This window comes from Dicentrarchus labrax, unplaced genomic scaffold (assembly GCF_905237075.1).
Source record: "Dicentrarchus labrax unplaced genomic scaffold, dlabrax2021, whole genome shotgun sequence".
NCBI lineage: Eukaryota > Metazoa > Chordata > Actinopteri > Moronidae > Dicentrarchus > Dicentrarchus labrax.
The window spans coordinates 12,529,034-12,549,043 of NW_026136705.1; the positions used below are offsets into that span (position 1 = coordinate 12,529,034).

Sequence of the window (20,010 nt, forward strand, 5' to 3'; positions counted from 1 at the left end):
ATTGACCATCTGGTGACCTGGTGCAGCCAGAACAACCTGGAGCTAAACGCTCTAAAAACAGTGGAGATGGTTGTGAACTTTAGGAAGAACCCAGCCCCACCCGCCCCCATCATCCTGTGTGACTCCCCAGTTGTCTCTGGAGTCCTTCCGCTTTCTGGGTACCATTATCACCCAGGACCTCAAGTGGGAGAACATCAGCTCCCTCACCAAGAAAGCCCAGCAGAGGATGTACTTCCTGCGGCAGCTGAAGAAGTTCAACCGGCCAAGACGAGGATGGTGCACTTCTACACCGCTATCATCGAGTCCATCCTCACCTCATCCATCACCATCTGGTACACTGCGGCCACTGCCAAGGACAAGGGCAGACTGCAGCATATCATTCGATCAGCTGAGAAGGTGATTGGCTGCAATCTGCCATCCCTCCAGGACCTGTACGCCTCTAGGACCAGGAAGCGTGCATGTAAGATTGTGGCTGACCCCTCCCACCCCGGTCACAATCTCTTTGAGATACTTCCCTCTGGCAGGAGGCTGCGGTCCATCAGGACTAAAACGTCTCGCCATAAAAACAGTTTCTTCCCGTCACTGTCATTGACTCTTATACCCCCCCTGTATATAAAGTATGCATTACATTAATGCACCCATGTTCTTCTGCACAGCTTTCTCTTTCTCTTCTTATCTTTATCTATTTATTTTTTGAAAGTACTTTATTTTTCTGTGTGATTTGAATAATTGTATATTTGTATATTTGTATTTGTATATGTGTATATTTTATGCACCAACTGCACCAGGTTGGCGTAAAAGCCTACTTGGCAATAAACAAAATTCTGATTCTGATTCTGACCACAAGCTCGCCTGGGCCTTTCGAACCACTCCGCAATACTGCCTGTAGAGGCTCCAGTCCAGCCAGCAGATGTCCCTATGCTGCAGCAACCATCGGACAGGGTCTCCCCCCTGGCTATTGGTGGTGCCATTGTCTTCTCTCTACCTGTCCCTGGCACTGTCTGGGCAGCTGGCCAGCCCATACTGGGACAGCCGAGGAAACAGCAGGGTAACTCCCCCATCTCCCGTCGCAGGATGCTGAGGGAGGCGGTGATTAGATGGCCTTCCTCGCCCGGAGCCAACACAGTACCAGTCTTCCAAGATGGATCCCTATTGCTTTCACTCCCGACCACCTTAAAAACTATTATTGTTCACATAGGAATAAACATTACAGCCTTGAAGCTGACCAAACTTTTTAACCACCTTTGTAACCTTTTTCAGCAATGTTGTAAATCTGTCCCATTCCCACGTTGGGCTGAGGTGCTGATCGCTTCAAAAAAATGCTACTAGTGTACTCCCATTGTTACTAATGTTTGCACCACAGGTAGCAACTGTGCATCGCCCACCCAAACACAATGCCAGATCTCTAAATTAATTCTAACTGAACTGGGTTTTTAACATCAGTTGTTTTAAACTTTGACAACATTTTATTCTCTGGGGATTTTCATTTTCATGTGGACATTCAATCCAATGTCAGTGCAACTGAGTTTCATGGAACTATGGACTCTTTACACAAGCATGTTGCCTGCCCAACTCACATACCTTGAACTTTACTCTTGGTCTGACGATCGATGCTCTGGATGTGGAGGATCTGGGTGTCTCAGACCATCAGTGTATTAGGTTCTCCACTTTGTTTTAAACAGTCCCAAATTATAATTTACCTGTTTGTTATTGCTGCTCTTTAAATCATCAATCTACAGCAAATAATTTGCTTACAGGGCAATTGAGCAATACTGCAACTTCTGCTGAACACAGACCAATTAATTACAAAGGTAAACACAATCTGTAGAAACATTCTAAAAAACATACTGGACACTGACTTTGACCGTGCTCTACAAACTATTTTACAACCATTATCTCCCCAAATTCCGACGGTCCTAAAGCTCTGTTCCACACAGTCAATTTAGTTCTCTTCCCTGTTGCTGCTACCTGTCCTGCCAAACCACTGCCATTTGTGAGGACTTTTTAAACTTCTTAATCACAAAAGTCTATTGCAATCGACTGAATATGGCACCTATTACTATGATCCCTCTGTCTGCCTTCCTAAATGTCTTTCAGCTGGTGTCTCTGTCCCACATTTATGACATAATTTTGCACCACCTGCCCCACGCCTGCCACCACCTGCCCCACAGACATTGTTCCTACATACTTTTTAAAAGAAGTATTGGACACTAATCTTGAAAAAACAGAGCTAAGCCATTTTCGGCCCATCTCCAAGCTCCCATTCCTGTCAAACGTACTGTAAAAAAATATTACTCTCAGCTTTTGTCTTATTTGGATAATAATAACATTATGCAGAATTTCCAGTCAGGTCGAGCCCTGAAGCTCATCACAGCACAGAAACTGCCCTTCTCAAAGTACTACTTTTGTCTTTAGACTGTGGTAATTGTGCCATTTTAATTTTATTGTTTAATTTTGTTAGACCCCAGTGCGACTTTGATATGGTGGATTATTGCATTTATTTAAACCATTTTAGGGACAAGGTTAGCATCCATGACGATGTCCTCAAGTGGTTTACCTCTTACTTACATGATAGGGCCTTCAAGCTCCATTTGTTTGCTCTATATATGTTCCCTTTAGGCTCCATATTCCGCAAGCACAATGTCTCCTTTCACTGCTATGCTGATACTCAAATCTACTTTCCTTTGAATCCAGGGTATCACAACTCCTTTCTAAATTGCCTCCAGGATGTAAAATGCTGGATGTTAAAAAATAGCTTTGATGACAAAACGGAGGTAATTGTTTTTTGGTCCCCCCAACACCACAGGGAATATAGTTAGCAACCTGGGGCTGTTGACTTCAAACCTTCATGCCCATGCCATGAATCTTGGTGCCATCTTTGACTCAGCACAAAAATATGACAAGCAAATAAACTCTGTGGTGAAAGGTTGTTTTTTTCAGTTATGGATCATTGCAAAACTCAAATCCAATTTCAATGATTTGAAGAATCATTGAGAGAGAAGAATGTTGCCACCACATTAATCTCCTCAAGGCTTGATTACTGCAACTTGCTGTACTTGGGTGATGGCCAGTCCTCTTTGTCTCACCTGCAGCTTGTGCAGAATGCTGCAGTGATACTCCTCACTGGGACCAGGAATAGAGACAGCATTACACCAGTGCTTGCATCCCTGCACTGGCTACCTGTCAAATACAGGATTTATTTTAAGGTTCCTTAAGGTTCTCTGCCCCTACTCAAACTCCAGGCCTCTCAGATCCTCAGAAAAGCTGTTTATACGATCGAGGTTGGTTGGTAAGGGAGATCGTGCCTTTGTGGTGGCAGGTCCAAAGCTTTGGAATAGCCTTCCACTGTCATGAAAAGCGTCCCTCCCTGACTTTTAAGACGAACTCACCGACTTTTTTGGCTTTTTTTTCTTTTTTTTATTTTTAATCTTTTATTTTATATATTGAGTTTTGGTTTGTCTCTGTTTTTACATTTGTGCACGTATTTGTTATTGCCTTATGTTTATATATATATATATATATATATATATATATATATATATATATTTTTTTTATTGTCTTTATTGGCGTTAAGTGCCTTACAGATTTGCCATGCACTTGAATTTGTAAAGCACTTTGGTCAACAACAACTGGTTGTTTTAAGTGTGCTATACAAATACACTTGATTTGATTGGAACTGGATTTAATATGTAAAATTTCCAAATTAAAATGTCTAAAAACCACTAGACCTATGTTAAATATTTTGTTTAGTTGTGTACAAATAACATTATTGCAAATGTTTCCAACAATGTTCAGACCCTGAGAACCCTCTGTAATTTTATTGAAGGTAGCATATGTGAGAATCTAGGAGATTGCTGAGCCACATGACATGGTCACATGACTAGCAGGTAGTCAGGAAGTGATAAAAAGTTTGCTGTTCTCATTAGAGAGCCATTTGACTCTTTCAGAGGGCATCTTGCTGTGGTGGACTCTCCCTCTCATACAGGTATGCAGACTTGATTTCGGCCATATTAATTCTGGCAGCGTTTGTAACGAGTGCAGCTTAAGGTTGATTTTATGATTTTGGTCTCAGTAGGGTGATAGCCAGACGCGAGTGTCCCAATCTTCAGGGAGGGAACTGCTGTGTGATGCTGTTATGTTAATAGCATTTTTAACCTTTATTGAACAGCACCTGTAATAGTTTGTTTGTAGTAAATTTTATTTGTATCTTTCAGTTTACAACTGACGTGACCACCAACAAGCTGCTGAGGCTATAGAGACCCAGAAACCCTGGTAAATAATGTGCTTAATAATAATCAGTATATGTCAGTGTTTTTAGCCTTGTGATATATTATATTTATGTTTTATATGTGTTGCACTGGAATCCATCCTCCCTCTTCCTGCATTACTGTGCTACAGGAGTTGGTATATTTTTGCAAAGTAGGCTTATATTTTATTTTTTCCTTTTATTGATGTTTTAAATATGTATTTGGACTGGTAACTAATGTGCTTTAGTTGTTTTCTCAAAAGGGACATGGTCCTTTTTTTTTGTTAATTTATTTCTTCCAGCTTTCTAGTTGTTGGTTCCTATGGCTCACCACTCTGGCAATTGAGGTTTATATTTGGTAGCATAGGCCAGGTTTTAAGCCATTCTATGTTGCATTTTTGGATGGTAATTGTAATTGATGGAGGTTGCTCTCCTCTCTTCTGTGCATCCACAGCTTGACTCCGTACCAGGCTGGGTCTGAGTCGACACAGCTTCTTTACCGTGGGGGGACGACACAGGGTGATGCTCTGTAGTGGTGTGTATGCTTAACTCTGACATGATATTTTATAGTGCATATTATAGATGTTATGTGTGTGGTGCATACTTCCTTTTTGGTGGTGGGCCCGCTGTCATGCTTTTTCTGTCTCCCACAGTCGCCTGCTTAGGTGGTATGTGTGAGCAGACACAACCTTCCTACTGTGAGGAGAGTAAACTCCTTTCTTCCATCCAACCATTGATGTCTTGTAATAAATGTAACTAATTACGATATTAAAGGTTTAAGGTTCCTCCTGTCCCTCATCAGGAGGAGGCATTGTCAGGTACGGGAGGGTATTCCTGTTTCAAGACATGTTTCATTTGATCGTCTGTCAATGGCATTCATATCTCCATTACCCCCTGGCTGCTATAACTTCTGGAGAAACACAGAATATTGCATAGAGTGACAAAAGGGCTAAAAGGGTGAGTAAAGATAACATGAATAAAACTTTAATATTGCCTCGTCTGTTATTTCTGCCTGAATAATGTCAGATAGGATTTCATTGGCAATGGAGGTTGAAGACAACAACTCCCATTATGCCAGACTACTTCTGTTAGGGACCCTTGGCGTCAGAAATTACGTATGGTGCATTTAATCCAATTTTGAAAGCCACTCATACAGATCCCTTTAGTAGTTATGTCACTTGATTTCTTACCAGCCATCAGAACTTTTGTCTTAAATCCTTCATGTGTGTAGATCAGCGCTTCTACCTACTCTGAATGCCTTGCTGGAGAAATCCGATAAGGAACAAACAATGCTATTTTATCCAGAAATAACAATTTTAACCTTTGTGAAAGTTTGACCTGGTCTTGAACTAGTTTCCCTTGATATTAGTATTGATCTCTTGTGTTTTTATTGCTGCACTGTTACCTAACAATTACCTGTACTTACCTGCAATTGCCTAAGCATCAGAGCAACATCTCCTGTCCTTTTTAACTAACTTAAATATGGGTCTTTTCGGTTCAGCATTTTTTCACCAGCGTCTCATTCACTTCAGCTCCATGCCATTTTTTGATGCACAGGTGGTGTACAGTTTGTTTGAGCTTGTGAGCTGGCAGCTGCCCATGGCTTTTTATGCAGGGGCTGGTGAGAGCCATTGGACCTCAACCAGACGGACCAGTGAACCAAAATAATGAGCTGAAAGTGGCTGAGGGCTGCATAGAGCTGCAGACTGCGGTGTTACTTTTCAGTGGTGTTGGCAGTGATAGTAATCCTTTCACCTCACAGGGAGTCATTTGATTCAGAGATAATATCGGCAATGTCCCTTAATGGAGATGGAAGGTTTTTTTTCAGGTTTTATTTTAGTCATGGAACAGCCATATAGAGACAACCAGTGGTTCATTTGTCACTGTGCTGCAAACGGAAATTCTGTTTTACAAGAAAATATATGCATGTGCTTCTTTATGTTGAGCATGCGTACATTCAACAACTTACATACTGTATGTAACCGGTGGTATGCTGGTTCCATTTTATGTACATTTGTAATGCTATTTTACACACATAAATACAACTTTTTTTACTCCATTGTAGACCTGATTGCCCTCTTTACAACTTACGTGTGCAAAGAAAAGACTACATTTTAAATATGATTAAAGTATGGAAGTAAAGTTGAAAGTAATCTGCAAACCACATTCTAAGAAAGAACAAAGCAACATTGATTTTACTCAAATTACACATTTGTAGAAGCTAACAGCATAAAATACACAAAATAATTTAGTAATAAAATCCCTTCCAGTGTCTATTTTTCTTCTGTGAAATCTTTGAAAGAAACATGCAACATTAAAAATAGAAGCTGCTCCAAATTATACTGTACCTTGATTCCCTAATAGCCCACAAGCAAATTTGGAGGCCACAGTGTAGCCTTTGTCAGACAGTAAATGCAGATAGATGCTAGATTAAATAGGAAAAAAATGTAGGCATATAGAGTGGAAAATGCTACTCTAAGAACTACTTAAGGTGTTTCTTTGAGCAGTTATTTAGAAAAGTGCACATCTTATTTGCACCAGAACAGCAGTTCCACACATGACTGGTGCTAAATCATCTCCTGAGGCATAACAGACATTTGAGTATTGATTAGTTAATTTTCCTCTATCTGCCTCCAGCTCTACCAAACTACACTTCAGAAGAAGCAATGCAATCATGTTGCTGCTGTGATTACATAACTGAGACACAGTAAATTGTACTACATGAATTACACTGATACTTTTACAGCTTTAGGGAGGGTTTGGACTGATACTGTAGAACTACTTATCTTTTGAATTTAACACTTTAATGTTCACATAGATGACAAGTAGTTTCATTCACTGTGAAAGATATTATCTGATATGGAACATAATTGCAATACGTTGTCTGGCCTGTTTATGTTTTGTTTTATAGACCCATTTGTCCTTGGCTCTAGGACTCAGTGCAGTGCTGTTGCTGCAATATTGTTTAGCACTACCACTTTTCAAAACTGGCAAGTCCATTTGCGGAGAGCTGCAGAATCTCAGCAGAACTCTTAAGTCAAGAATTTAGAGCTCTCTGCATAAGCAAACAGTGGCTGAAACTTGTTAGTCCCATTTTCTAGCTTTCTATATTCTCTTTTTTTTGTTTCTTGTTTGTAAGTTTCATGAAAATCTCTCTTTAAAACTAATATATGATTTATATAAACTACTTAAGTTGAAAATTTTGCCTTGAGTTTGGCTTGTATGTGGCAAAGAGGTTATGGTTGACACTAAAAAGATTACCTCATGCAGAAAACATAGCTAGATTTTTGACGCACACTCATTAAAGGTCCATTGTGTAACATTTAGGAGGATCTATTGGCAGAAATGGAATGCAATATGCATAATTGTTTTCATTAGTGTATAATCTACTTATGGTTTTTTACTTTAGAATGAACTTTATATCTACAGATGCCAGGGGTCACCTTCCATGGAGTCTGCCACGTTGAACCATCACGTTTCTACAGTAGCCCAGAGGGACAAACCAAACACTGGCTGTAGATGGGGATATTTGCATTTTTAGCGAATTTCACGACCACCGTACTTTCTCCTACATGCTTGGAAGCAAGGGAGTTCAGATGTGATCTGAAACTACACCGTTAGATGCCACTAAACCCTACACACAGGGCATTTAAACACAACCATTAACACATAGCCTTCCTAACAACTACATGGCAGATTCATAAATGCAAATCCACCCATTATATTGAAAGAGTATTGCATTAGTTTAGCATTGCACTCCTATATGGAAAGTTAAAATTAAAAGGATCAAAATCGGTACGGCAGAACAAGAGATATGCGCTTTTTAATTTGCATTCTTATTCTATGTCAAAATCAGAGCTATAGGTGTTTTATGCAATTAGCGGCTAATGTAGTCTCTAGCCACTAGCCTCAAGCAAAGATGAGGAGTGGGCTACAGAAGTCTGGTAAACTCACTTATTTAACTCCATACCCCAAGATTTTCATTTTCAAACTTGTAGTCTTCAGCCCCAACTGAACATCACTTGAGGCAGTTATCAAACTTCACACAGTTCCCTATAGAGCCACAAAATACTTTTTTATATGCAGTACTACTCCCCAAGACTTGTAAACAGACTTTGATGTGTTCCCCTTTAAGTGCTGCAGAACATTTATGAAGATGATTGGCCATTGTCTGAACACTCTGTATGTATACATGCATGCATTATCATTGCTAGTAAAAACAGTAGTTAAATGTACCTTGGCGGCAGGACTGAGCTACCTGGATGAGGCTCTACGGCTGCATAGTTGCTATGGACCCACATTTCTCTCCAGTACTATTGTTGCAAGAATTTCATTTTCACTTGGTATTATTTCTTCTTAGAGGCGTTTTAATTAAAGCATCTAAGTATGTCCGGCTCAAAAGGCTCTGGCTCTTTCTTGGCTTACTGCTCCAATAAAGTCTTATAAAGTGTTTTATACGTTCCTTGCTCAGAAGCTTTTATCCAAAGTTCTCTAAATCTCTTGTTCCCCTTGCATTGATAATTTATTAGCCCATCCACAAGGTTTTGTTTCATGTTGCTGTAGTTTGCTTTTTTCTTCATGTGCCCCATGAGTGTGTTCATGGGTTTATGCATGTGCACATGAACATTTTGATTGTGACTCACGCTTCATTGCAGTCTTTCGTCATGTCATTGTTTTACTCAGAAACCTTTTATGAAGTTCAGATTGTTTGGGGATTTGGAGACCATCAGCACAATTGGCAAAGGCATAATGAATGTTTCTCTATTTTCCCCACTCTCGTGGCTAGTTTGCAGTTGTGGGAAGGTTTAGATGCACTGAAGCTGTAAGTCTTAACTGAAAATTTATTTTATTTCATTCATAAAGTGTACAAAGGGAAGTTTGGGCTTTGGAATTGAACAAACCTCAGGACAACTGAACAGATTTACAGACAAATAAACAGTCAGTAAACTGATTTATTTTTGCATTTCAAAAGGATTCCATTCAAAAACGTATTATATACTGCACATTTAGACGTGAGGAGAAGCAGGCAAAGGGACTATTGAAGGGGAAATGTAACATCAACTGGAACTCATAGTGCATTAATCATAATAGTGCATGGAGAACAGAGTCTCATATGTAAAATAAAATGAAGTAATATGTGGCTGTGGTTAGCCATACATTTAAAGCAGGCATGTTGACAACAAAATAACATTAACTTTCCAAAGTGAAATAAATATTCCTTATGGGTGATACTAGCTGAAGGTCACAAAGATCAGGGTCAAAACTGAGTACAAAATCCTGCTTATAAGCTTTGACAATGTGCAGGAGAGTGGAACTCTACTCTAATTCAGAGTAATCTCATTCTATGGGAAGGGAGGGAATAATAAGAGTCCTCTGCAAAGGCCTCTGCTGGTCACTTGTAACACAGGCTTCTGGCTATTAAACAGAACACAGGTATTGTTGAGAGGTCTACACTTGCTGGATTTTCCTGGGCAGCCATTTGAACAGGGTCTTGCACAGCTTTTTGCTTTTCACCTTTGACTTTGTTAAGTTCTTAATGATGACATTTCTGAGCAGGCTAAAGTTGAGGGGCTGGGATAAGTGCATGGTGAAAGCATTATTTCCTCTCGCTGAATGATTCAGAACCTCCAAGAAGCGTCTTTCCTGCTGCCTGAAGTCATACTCCACACTGGACAGACAGACATGCAGCTCAAAATTACTAAAACCCCAAAAACACAGATGTGACACAATACAGAATCTGTAGAATTCAGCTCTTGCCGAAGAAACCAAATGAATGCTTAGGTGTGTCAGATCTGCATTACAGCTATTTTTTTTTCTATTATGCATCAAGCTTTTTTAGCTACAGTCCCCCTTGCTTTGTGTGATGCTCCTCATGTGGGAAGCTACGTGCTCGTCAGATTTCAGAGTGGTTGATTGGTTTCGGCAGGAAGACATTACCCGGCAGGGTATTTTCTGAAGGTGCACACGTCTTGTTCGAATATCCTTATCTTCCACTTGGCCTTTAAGGACCAGATGCCAACACACACCAGTCAGCAGATCAACTTACATAACATGTTTTTGTCATGCAAAAGGGGTTTTGAAAATAAGTGGATCAAGAGGAATGTTTTGAATATTTCAAGATAAAGACCGTTTTAGGTTTTGCTTTGTAGAGCACAAGGCATTTCTTTTCCAAAAGATGATGAGAAGACTTCTCAGATTTCTCAGCCTCTCTTAGCCTCTTTTCCACATACATTTCTGGGACAATTGTTTTTCATTTCCATTTTTCTATTGCTTCTAACTGATGCAACATTTCAGCTAATGGGTGCAAACCAAGACCAAAGTTTGAATATTAGAGCTAACCACTATTGCATGATAAGTCTTCATGCACTACATCTTTGGCAAGAAAATTGGCAAGACATAATGTATTAAGAACTTTTCTCAGATTACATTCAAACAATATCTGTCATTATCTTTCTTTAATTACATGAGAATTACAGTTTCACCTTTGCCATGCATGCACATATCCAACAACCCTCATTATTGTTCCCGTCACAAAGGTGGATTTAAACTGATTCTTAAAATTGCTGCAGAATGTGTAAACATGCTAAATGTCTCATTTTAAGATACAGTAGGGCTACTGTAGATAAACTCCCCAGCTTCTTATAACTCACCTCATCTGCTAAAATATTTTATTTTTATATGAAATGAAATCACCTGCAAATTAGCAACTCTAACAATAACCTCAGTAAAGTCAATAATCTTTGTAAATCATTATAAACAAACCATGCAGGATGCTTTGGCATGACTTGTTCCTCTTTGCTATCTTGAATTTCTCAATCTCAATCTCCATCAGTCTGCTGTGTGAATAGATTGAGTCACATCAAGTGAGTGCTTAAACTTGACAGTTGTTTCAAAAGATTTATGGTTTGCTCAGAGAGGAAAATGTAATCTCCCTATGTATTCTAAGCGAGAAACAAATGAGCAGCACAGAGCTTTTCATTTGGTAAGCTGCCCATACAGTAAGTCATTAATTTCCAGTGAAGTGAAGTTTGCAGGCCGGCAGAGAGCTGCATGGCAACTGGAAATGGGAAATGGACTCAGCCTTGTTGAATTCTGTCTCATCCACAAAGGAAACTTTAAATAAAACCTACATTTTGAAATTGTCCTTGAATGAAGTGATATATGGTCCCACTGCTGCATATGTCCAAATGTTTAATAAAGTAATCCTGAATTTGTTGGACTTGCAGCCTATCAAACATAGTGTTGTTCCAAAATATTGATTTCATTTTAATTGTTTTCTTAATATCCTTTTGAAAATAGCTCTTGTGGGAATGTTTTAAGTCCAGACATCTTTATCTAAATGAACACTTTCTGCTCCACCCTTTAATCAACACCAAGGAGTAACACAAAGCAATGTCCTACTATATATTCATGATATTCTGCAACCATAGTTTTATATTTGGGCAAGAGCTGAATTATAGAGCTGCTCTCATCACTTATCAGTTCAAACATTGTATGCAGGCAAAATTGTCAATTTCACTATTATCTCACCTGTAGACAATACAAGCAGTCTTCTGGCAGGTTGAGCAGTTTTTGAGATCCTGTCCGGTTTTGTAGCATCGCCGACTAGGATAACAGAAAGTAAATTAATGCATACGGTAAATAAGGAAAACTTCCAAAACTCTCGTCCTTTCAGATTTACAAGTTAATATGCTCTCCACTCATCCTCTCTGTCTGATATTAATGCAGGCTGCTGTTGGCAGCAATGAGCTGTATAACATGCATTATGTCAGACATCAGTGGGTTATTAGGAGTTGGTTATTCTGAAACATGACCTCAGAGGCAGTCACAACTTATTAGCACACTACAGTGGATGAGAATGATTGACAGAGACACATTGCCAGAAGGCGGTTTTTAATTCCTGTTATTTGTCCCAGAAGAGTTATATGGCTAAATAAATCTCTCTGAGACGTGCCCCCTTGAAATGCCCAAGTAGGTTTCTGTCACACTCAGGCACACATTAACAGGCCTGTTTGCAAACTTGTAACAATGTTAAAGCTCCACATCATCACACTACGATCCCTGTTTTATAGCACATTCATAGTGGCCACAGAGCCAGCTTTGTAACATTTAAACAGTATGTTCGCTTTTAAAAGGTGTTTGTGCAACTTCTTACTTCATATGTAATAAATGGTCTAAATCATAATTGCTTCCTCTTGTTCAGGTTTTTTTTTCCAGTTTGGATACTAGTTCAATGTCAGCAGAAAGTCAATAATCGATGATTTGCTGCATCTAAAAGAAACATCAACTTCATCTATTTTACATTTTGAGATTATGTTTTGGAGGGAAAGCAGTGCTTTATATACGTATATTGTTCGATGTATCAGACAGGATGACCATATATGTGACAAATATGCACTGCCATTATATGTCACTCTGTTATTCTGCAACGATATGGGGTGTGAAATAAACATATCTGTGCCTCATATATAAATAAAAAAATATGTCTCCCCTATACAGTGTGTCCTCAGATATAAACTATAAGTAGGTATAAACAGCCAAGAACCTGGTTTGCTATTGCAAATGGTTTGTTATTGCCATCACAGTAACTAGTAGTTTCTTCACTAAACCATACATATAATTACACAAACACACATACAAAACTTTTAGATTGCAGTTTTTGCTGATGAATTACAATATCACTAAGTGGTTCTGGTAAATGCAAGTGATGAGTCACTGGAAAGTCAAAGATCAGCACTGCAGGACGGCTTTTAAAGTAATTCCCTGGACCAAATTCTGGCAAACAGCTATACGTGTTATTGGACTGAATATAGAGTATATTGATAAATCATATCTGACCCCACCGCTTTGGTGACATAGTTAATGTTTAATAAGCATCGTGGAATAATTAATGCATTTCTATCACAAGTGAAGTACTACCACAGGCTGGTAGGGCAGGTGAAATGTCTGAAGTCATTTCATCTGCCCTACCACACTTACAAACACACACACACACACACACACACACACACACACACACACACACACACACACACACACACACACACACATCCCCTTACCCACTGGTGGGAGTGTGGCATGTCTCCAGGTCATGGATAATGTTAAGCAGAGTAGTGATCCTGTCCTTGTTGGCTGCCAGGCTGGCCTCAACAGTCTCAAGCCTCTGTTGTAGGGCTGCTGATTTGCAGCACTGTGGGGAAGGAGGCAGCAACAGGGCTGCATCAGCTGGGTGGGCGTGAGCCAGGCTGGTGTCCTCTGGGCACGGCTGAGGGGGAGCAGGGCTAAACTTTGAATCCGGTCTGACGATTGCCTCTGCCTCGCAGGACTGGGGGCGGGGAAGGGATGCCAAGTGCATTGTTGATGACGGCAATATGGAATTACATTCAGGGCCTGTGTCCATACAAAGCTCTCCTTTGCTGTTAAAAGGGGCTGGTGCAGTGAAAGAAAGCTCTGGACTTGTGTGTGCTTGTGGTGAAGTATTTGAATCAGAGTTTTGGTGGACTGAGGATTCTGTGATGGGAGCGTCATTTGCACTAGCATTTTCCAGGGATGATATAATGGGTTCACAGTTTGTTTGTGCCATGACAGAGGGTGTTGGGTTGTTGGGATGTGCCTGTTTATCTGCATCAGATTTAAATTTAATATTTGCATGCCTGACTGATATTCCCAAGGCAAACCTTTCTGTATTTGAATTCATCTCCTGGGCTGTTTTTACTGGTGGGCATGTAGCACAGTGTCCCTCATGTTCTGTTTCTGTGTATCCTTGATAATGTGCAAGCCTTTGTTGTTCTGTGTTTATGCAACCCTGCAGACAAGAGCTGCTTGACTTAATTAGTGAAATGTAATTCTGAAGGCTAGTGACCTGTGATAGATTTGAATTTTCACGGTCTTTTGACTCATACACAACTAATTCATTGATTAGATTACCATTGAGTTTGTCTTTATCAGTATGCAATTCGGTGTTGGGAATAATGGTTGATTTAGGATTGCTTGCACCACTGCCTCTGTTATGATTTTTTGACACATTTAGCAGCTCAAATAAAGCAGCTGGAGTTGTTTTGGAGTTGTTTTCCTGATTTGAAACAACACTGCACAAACCAGATTCGTTATTGGTTTGAGTTCTGCAGTCTGTTGCTTGTGTGTGACCAGGTTGATTTGTGTGGTGCGCTTCGTTACGACTGAGTTCTTTTCTGTGTTGTGTAGTGTCTGCTGATTGAAGTAAAGTTGCACCTGATGCACAGACATTCCTTTGGTTTTCTGACAATGTAGATAAAGACGAGGTGGTTGTGGGTGCTGAATTTTTCAGATTGATTGAGAAGTTCCTGAAGGCAAAATTTTTGTATAGAGTGCTGTTACCTGTAGATGTGGAACTGGGAGCTGCATTTGAAAGCAACCTAGCCCTTGAGTCTAGGGGTTTTGTTGCATTAGGAGTTGCTGTAGAAACATGAAGTGTTGGTTCAGAATTTGAGTAGTCAGGTTGAATTAGGTGAATTTGTGTAGCTACAGATGTATGTTTAGTGCTGATATGGGCAATTTGATCTGAATTAGAGTTACGATTCAAAGTGCTCTGTGGGAAAGTACTGCTGAGAGGTGGATGTGGTGTAGTTGTGGGTGGTGTTTTAGCAAAGATGGGCAATCTAGCTGAGTTCATTACAGTGGCAATAAAAGATGCTTTACCTGGGGAGACCTTTGAGGACGTCTTTTCCTGATTAGGTGAAGTACGTGGGGGACTTGGGGGCTCTGTAGTTGTTTGCGGCTTATGAATGCGGTTTAATGCTTTGGCTGCCAGTGGTAAGGTGGGACATTTAGGGGTCACTTGTGGGCTAGCAGTTGTATTTGTTGCTATGTTTACTCTTGTTGTAAGCATTGAGCGCCGGGTGCCATGTTGAGCATTGGCAACTTTTGCAGGTATACTTTCAGTGGGCGTCAGTGTATTATTAAAGGTAGTTGTTTTGTGCGTGTTGGTGATGGATGTCTTCCCATGTCCAGCAGCTGTAGTGTACAAATGACAAGGTGGTGACAGAGTATTTTCAGGTGTAGCATGTACAGATACACATACATTTTGAGGCACATTATGTGGTGTAGAGTTGTGTTGTGGTATTTTCAGGTGCTTAGGGTAAGTATGTGAATATGGGTTGTTTGGTTGGGTGGCTGTGGCCATCTGTGGAGTCAACATGAGACTCGTAGGTCGGGGGATCTTACCGTCCTGTAAAAGTTTTGCGAAAGGTTTTGTAGTGGAATCGTTTTGTCTTGTTTCAATAGTTGCTTTAGTGACGGTGATGGTTTTAGCATGTAGGATGGTTGTGGATTGGGTGGAGATTGCATCACTTTCAGCATGTGTTTGTGACAAAGTGACCAAATTGTCCCTAGAGTGCACTGGGCACGCTGGATGGGGTGTTTTTTGATATTTTAGTTCTTCGCTGAAATATAACAGTTGTGGATTGACTGTAATGTGTGTCCCTTTGTCGCTGTTTGTGATGCTCTCAGAAATTTCTTGATGGCTTGGTTTAATGTTTCTCTCAATATGGGGCATCTCGAAATGCGCTGTAGTCGACAGTGAGGTGAGGGCTGACTTTAATGGTTTCTCTCCAAGGCAGGCGTCAGCAGTAGTGTTCTTCTGGACCGAAGTGACAACTCCGGTGGTTACAGACTGTCTCCCGCCGCAATGGCTGCATATTTTTTGTGGCATACCGAAAGGTCGGGTAGCAGATAACAGCAGCGTCTTCCCAGACTGCTCTGCATAATGACCTTGCAGTCTGGTCTGGCTTCTGCCACGAGAGGTTGCACTCTTTACAGGCTCTGCTTCATCGTTATCAATGCTAATACCGCCGATCGCCTCTGAATCAACTACGCTACCGTTGGTGTAGCGGGTAGCAGATTTTAACTTCGGCCTGACATTTGTTACATTCCCTGCAAAGTGTGGGTTGGTCTTGATTGCCCTGGCATAGCAATAAGTCCCACTAGTGTTCCTCTGGCTGCAGGTCACATCCTTAGAGGCCTCACCTCCAAGTGCTTTGAAAGTCACTTCCTTTTTGGTCTTGGATTCCCCACTTCTCTGTTTTAAAATAGCCCTTTTCTCCTTGTCACTCTTTGTAAGCAGGAATATCTCCCTGTACTCAGTTGCCTTGGTAATATAGCTGTTGGATGTTAGAGTAATGTTATCTGATGGCGTAGAGAGTGTATCAGTTAGCTGTACACTGTGCTGGGTAGGTGGTCTGCTTATCCCTGGGGACGTCTGAACACCAATGCTGCACTGAGGTCCCCACGTGTGCAGCAAGGCTCCTCCGGTTCTGTCGCCTCCCGTTGTCCTCCAACCACGCACTCCAACCAGGGCAGGGACACCTAAAACTGGAACCGGAGTTGTCAGGTCAGCCGCTCGTCTCCCCATCCCTTCTCTGACTCACTCAAAAGTCTGATAGGTCAAGAGAGCTGCGGAGTTTCCACACCATTACATCCGTCTAAAAGTAAGAGAGGAACAAGTTTACTGTGAGAGGCATTTGAGATGGTGATGTGAAAGAAATCCATGAGTAAGCAGGACAAGTTGAAACAATGCACAGAGCTAGAGCTGAGACAAGGAAGTGATTCAATACTGCAGTAATGAGGGATAACTAGAGCTGTCAAAAATCAATTGCAGATTTGAGATAAGACAAAAGAGAATCATGCTCTCATTTTTAAACTTTCCTGACAGAGTGTGACTGGGATATGAAATAGGACTGTCAATCTGTTAATGCTGATAATAAGGGGAGGCTGTTGCTATGAAAACAAGTGTTCTATATTATATTAGCATTTCAAACATACTGCACTGATCCCCTTTCAATGTCTGACAGCGAAAAGAATAATTTATTTGTGGGATAAAATTCAAAACATAGCTCCTGTGGTGAACTCTCTCTCCTTTCTCACTGAAATGTTTGACATAGCAAGCAGCTTCCACTCTGTTGTCCTCCACATTCAGCTCACCTTGGAAAGAGGCCATAATGTATACACTGATGCTACAGTATAGACTTCATTAAGCTTTGTGTGCATTTAAGTGGAACACCCTTTCACAGAGGTGGCAGTTTGTGTGTGTGTGTGTGTGTGTGTGTGTGTGTGTGTGTGTGTGTGTGTGTGTGTGTGTGTGTGTGTGTGTGTGTGTGTGTGTGTGTGTGTGTGTGTGTGTGTGTGTGTGTGTGTCCATGGCACCCATGAATTCACATGTGCCAGTTTCCTCTTGTGTGCAGGAGGTCATTTTAATGATTTACGCAACAACAGTTCAGTAGTCAACAACGGGGCGATAATGTTGGGATTTCTGCATATGAGCAGGCATTTGATTACTATATGCTAAACATTCAGAGTGTGAATGTGCTGCTTCGCAAGCTTTGATTTATGACATAAATTTCATGCAAACACATTCTGACAAGGCTCCCTTCAATCCTTCCTCCTCTTCATCCTCCCCAGCAGCCTCCATCCAGGGATGTCAAAATTGCAAAAAGGACATTTAGTCACCTATTAATTTGGCTCTCGTGTCATCCAGTGTTACTTGAGCTCAGTCATGTGACCTATGTCTGTTGTCGCCATCTAACGCTAAGTGACAACTGTCCTGCCCTGTTAATAAACCATTAAATCCTACTATACAGGAGAAAAACAAAGAAACATGTTTTCGCAGTGCCACACACTTTTTAAATGATCAGGACTACAGAAAAGAGCTGTTTCTTGCTTCAGTAGAATTGCTACCTAATATGTGCTTTTGTGATTCTGTTTAGCAGGCATACCTGAGTGATTATTTGATCCTGCTGCAAGATGTCTTGTTTTCTTGAGTCCAAATTGTCAGGAGCTAGTTTGCCGCTTTCTGTTTTATGTCCTCGTGGGTCCTCAAGGTTTAGAGTGACTTTGTCTTCATATCTTAAATCCCCTTGATGGTAGAATTCAAACTCAAAGGAGTCTGCAGGCAGTCTGCAAATGCTCAAATTCTGAACTAATCTACCTTTTATTGATCAGGCATAAAGCCAAGCTGTGTCCTCATTGTATCCCCTTCTCCTCTTGTTTTGGTCCTGCTGCTCCATGCTCACTCCATAATCACAACACAGCAGTATGCTACAGTATGCTGCCCTCCAACACACTCTGTCCTACTATGTCTTGCCTTTTTACCTCCTTCTCCTCCTCCTCCTCCTCCTCCTCTCTCTCTCTCTCTCTCACCCCCTCTCCCTCTCTCTCTCTCTTATTTCTGCCACTACCCTCCTTCCCAGCATTCATGTATCCTGATCTACAGCTGGGTGGAGAAAGAGAGAGAGAGAGGAGAGAGAGAGAGAGAGAGAGAGCGAGAGAGAGAGAGAGCGAGAGAGAGAGAGAGAGAGAGAGAGAGAGAGAGAGAGAGAGAGAGAGAGAGAGAGGAAGTGACTTGCATCAGTGGGGTAGGGACTGTGTGTAAATTACCATGCAAGTTAAAAAGCAGGAAAATGCACTGACAACAATAGTAGTCAAATAGTAGTTGGACAAAGCAATAAAAAAAAATAATAACAGTGAGACAATGATTTTCCCCCAGCTCTGTGCTGTATTTTTAAACATGAACATTTACAGTGTCTCAAGATCACTGCTATCAGGACACATTCATTTCAAACAGGTATGTACCCTCTGGAGTCACTTTATTGGCAATGAGTTGGTGAGATTTACATACAAATGGATTTTATTGCTGTCTTTACTCTTAAACAAAATGCTTCCAATTACCAGCACTAAGAAAATCACTGTCATACTGTTACATATTATCTGGACAGGCATGGAGCTGGTTACATTTTATACACGACTAAATAGGTGTACAATATTAATATGCATTTATTTATAAAGTATTTATAATATGTCAATTTATTTTCACATTGTGACTGTATTACCTTTGGACATAAAATCTGAGGCTAGTTTCGGAAGTATTTGATGCTCTGAGATTGAAAGCAGGGTCAGTTTTTATAAATGTAACTATTTAACTATGAAAATTCTCTGACCAACATTGTTTTGGGGGATAAATCTCACACACATATCATAGGTTGCTACAGACAAGGGTGTAGCACCAAAATCTGGATTCTAGGCATTCTACTATCTGTTTGGGCCTTCCTCACATGAGAGCCTTGTATACTTTGTCCACTTGCCTCCCCAGTCCTACTTCACTGGCTAAACACATTAAGCACTTTCCAACAATGATTAAAGTGAACAATATTGCAACTAATGACAAAAGGGGGGGTGCAGGCAGAATAATGTATGACACAGATGATAAAGGCAACTTTAAATGAAGTGAAACCAATCCATTCTCTTGCCCAATTAATTAAAATATGATACCTAAACATTTCAATCAAAACCAATTACCATCAAAAAAACAATAATAATGAATAAACAATTATGACGAATTGTGAAAATGACAATCAGGACTAATTAACATGAAGTCAGAGAAAGTGATCTCAAGCTTGATGATCAAAAACTTCCCTATTTTTTTACTTACTTATTTTGAAATCCCCCACTAAGCCACAGTGTGACAGCTATGCTTGGGAGTTTGTGGATTTATTGAGTCCACTTAATTAACATCCTACTTTTCAGCCAACTGGTAATGTATACTCCAGTTGTCCATTCTAATATCACTATACTAGCTGCAGACATAGAGGGTATCTTTATATTCTTGTGGTTTATCATAATAGACAATATAAATGTGTAGCATTTCTGTATCATTTCTTGTAAGATCATCTCAAATAGCAGGCGGTTTACAAAATTTGACAGCAGTTATCAGTAATTAATAAAATATACAGTTA

At 40.4% G+C, this 20,010-nt stretch overlaps 1 protein-coding gene across 2 annotated transcripts; it reads right to left on the reverse strand.

Annotated features, from left to right (window-relative positions):
* Positions 1–9,199: 9,199 nt before the first annotated feature.
* LOC127364603 (uncharacterized) lies at positions 9,200–18,427 on the reverse strand. Of its 2 annotated transcripts, XM_051402241.1 has the most exons (5): positions 17,995–18,427; positions 15,449–16,704; positions 13,306–15,238; positions 11,777–11,851; positions 9,200–9,914 (listed from the first exon to the last, which is right to left on the reverse strand). In XM_051402241.1, the coding sequence occupies exons 2-5, from the start codon at positions 16,632–16,634 to the stop codon at positions 9,695–9,697; spliced, it is 3,414 nt and encodes a 1,137-aa protein (XP_051258201.1). In that variant the 5' UTR covers positions 16,635–16,704; positions 17,995–18,427; the 3' UTR covers positions 9,200–9,694. The 2 variants fall into 2 exon arrangements, with proteins under 2 accessions (XP_051258201.1, XP_051258200.1); XM_051402240.1 differs by having other exon boundaries at positions 13,306–16,704.
* Positions 18,428–20,010: the final 1,583 nt, after the last annotated feature.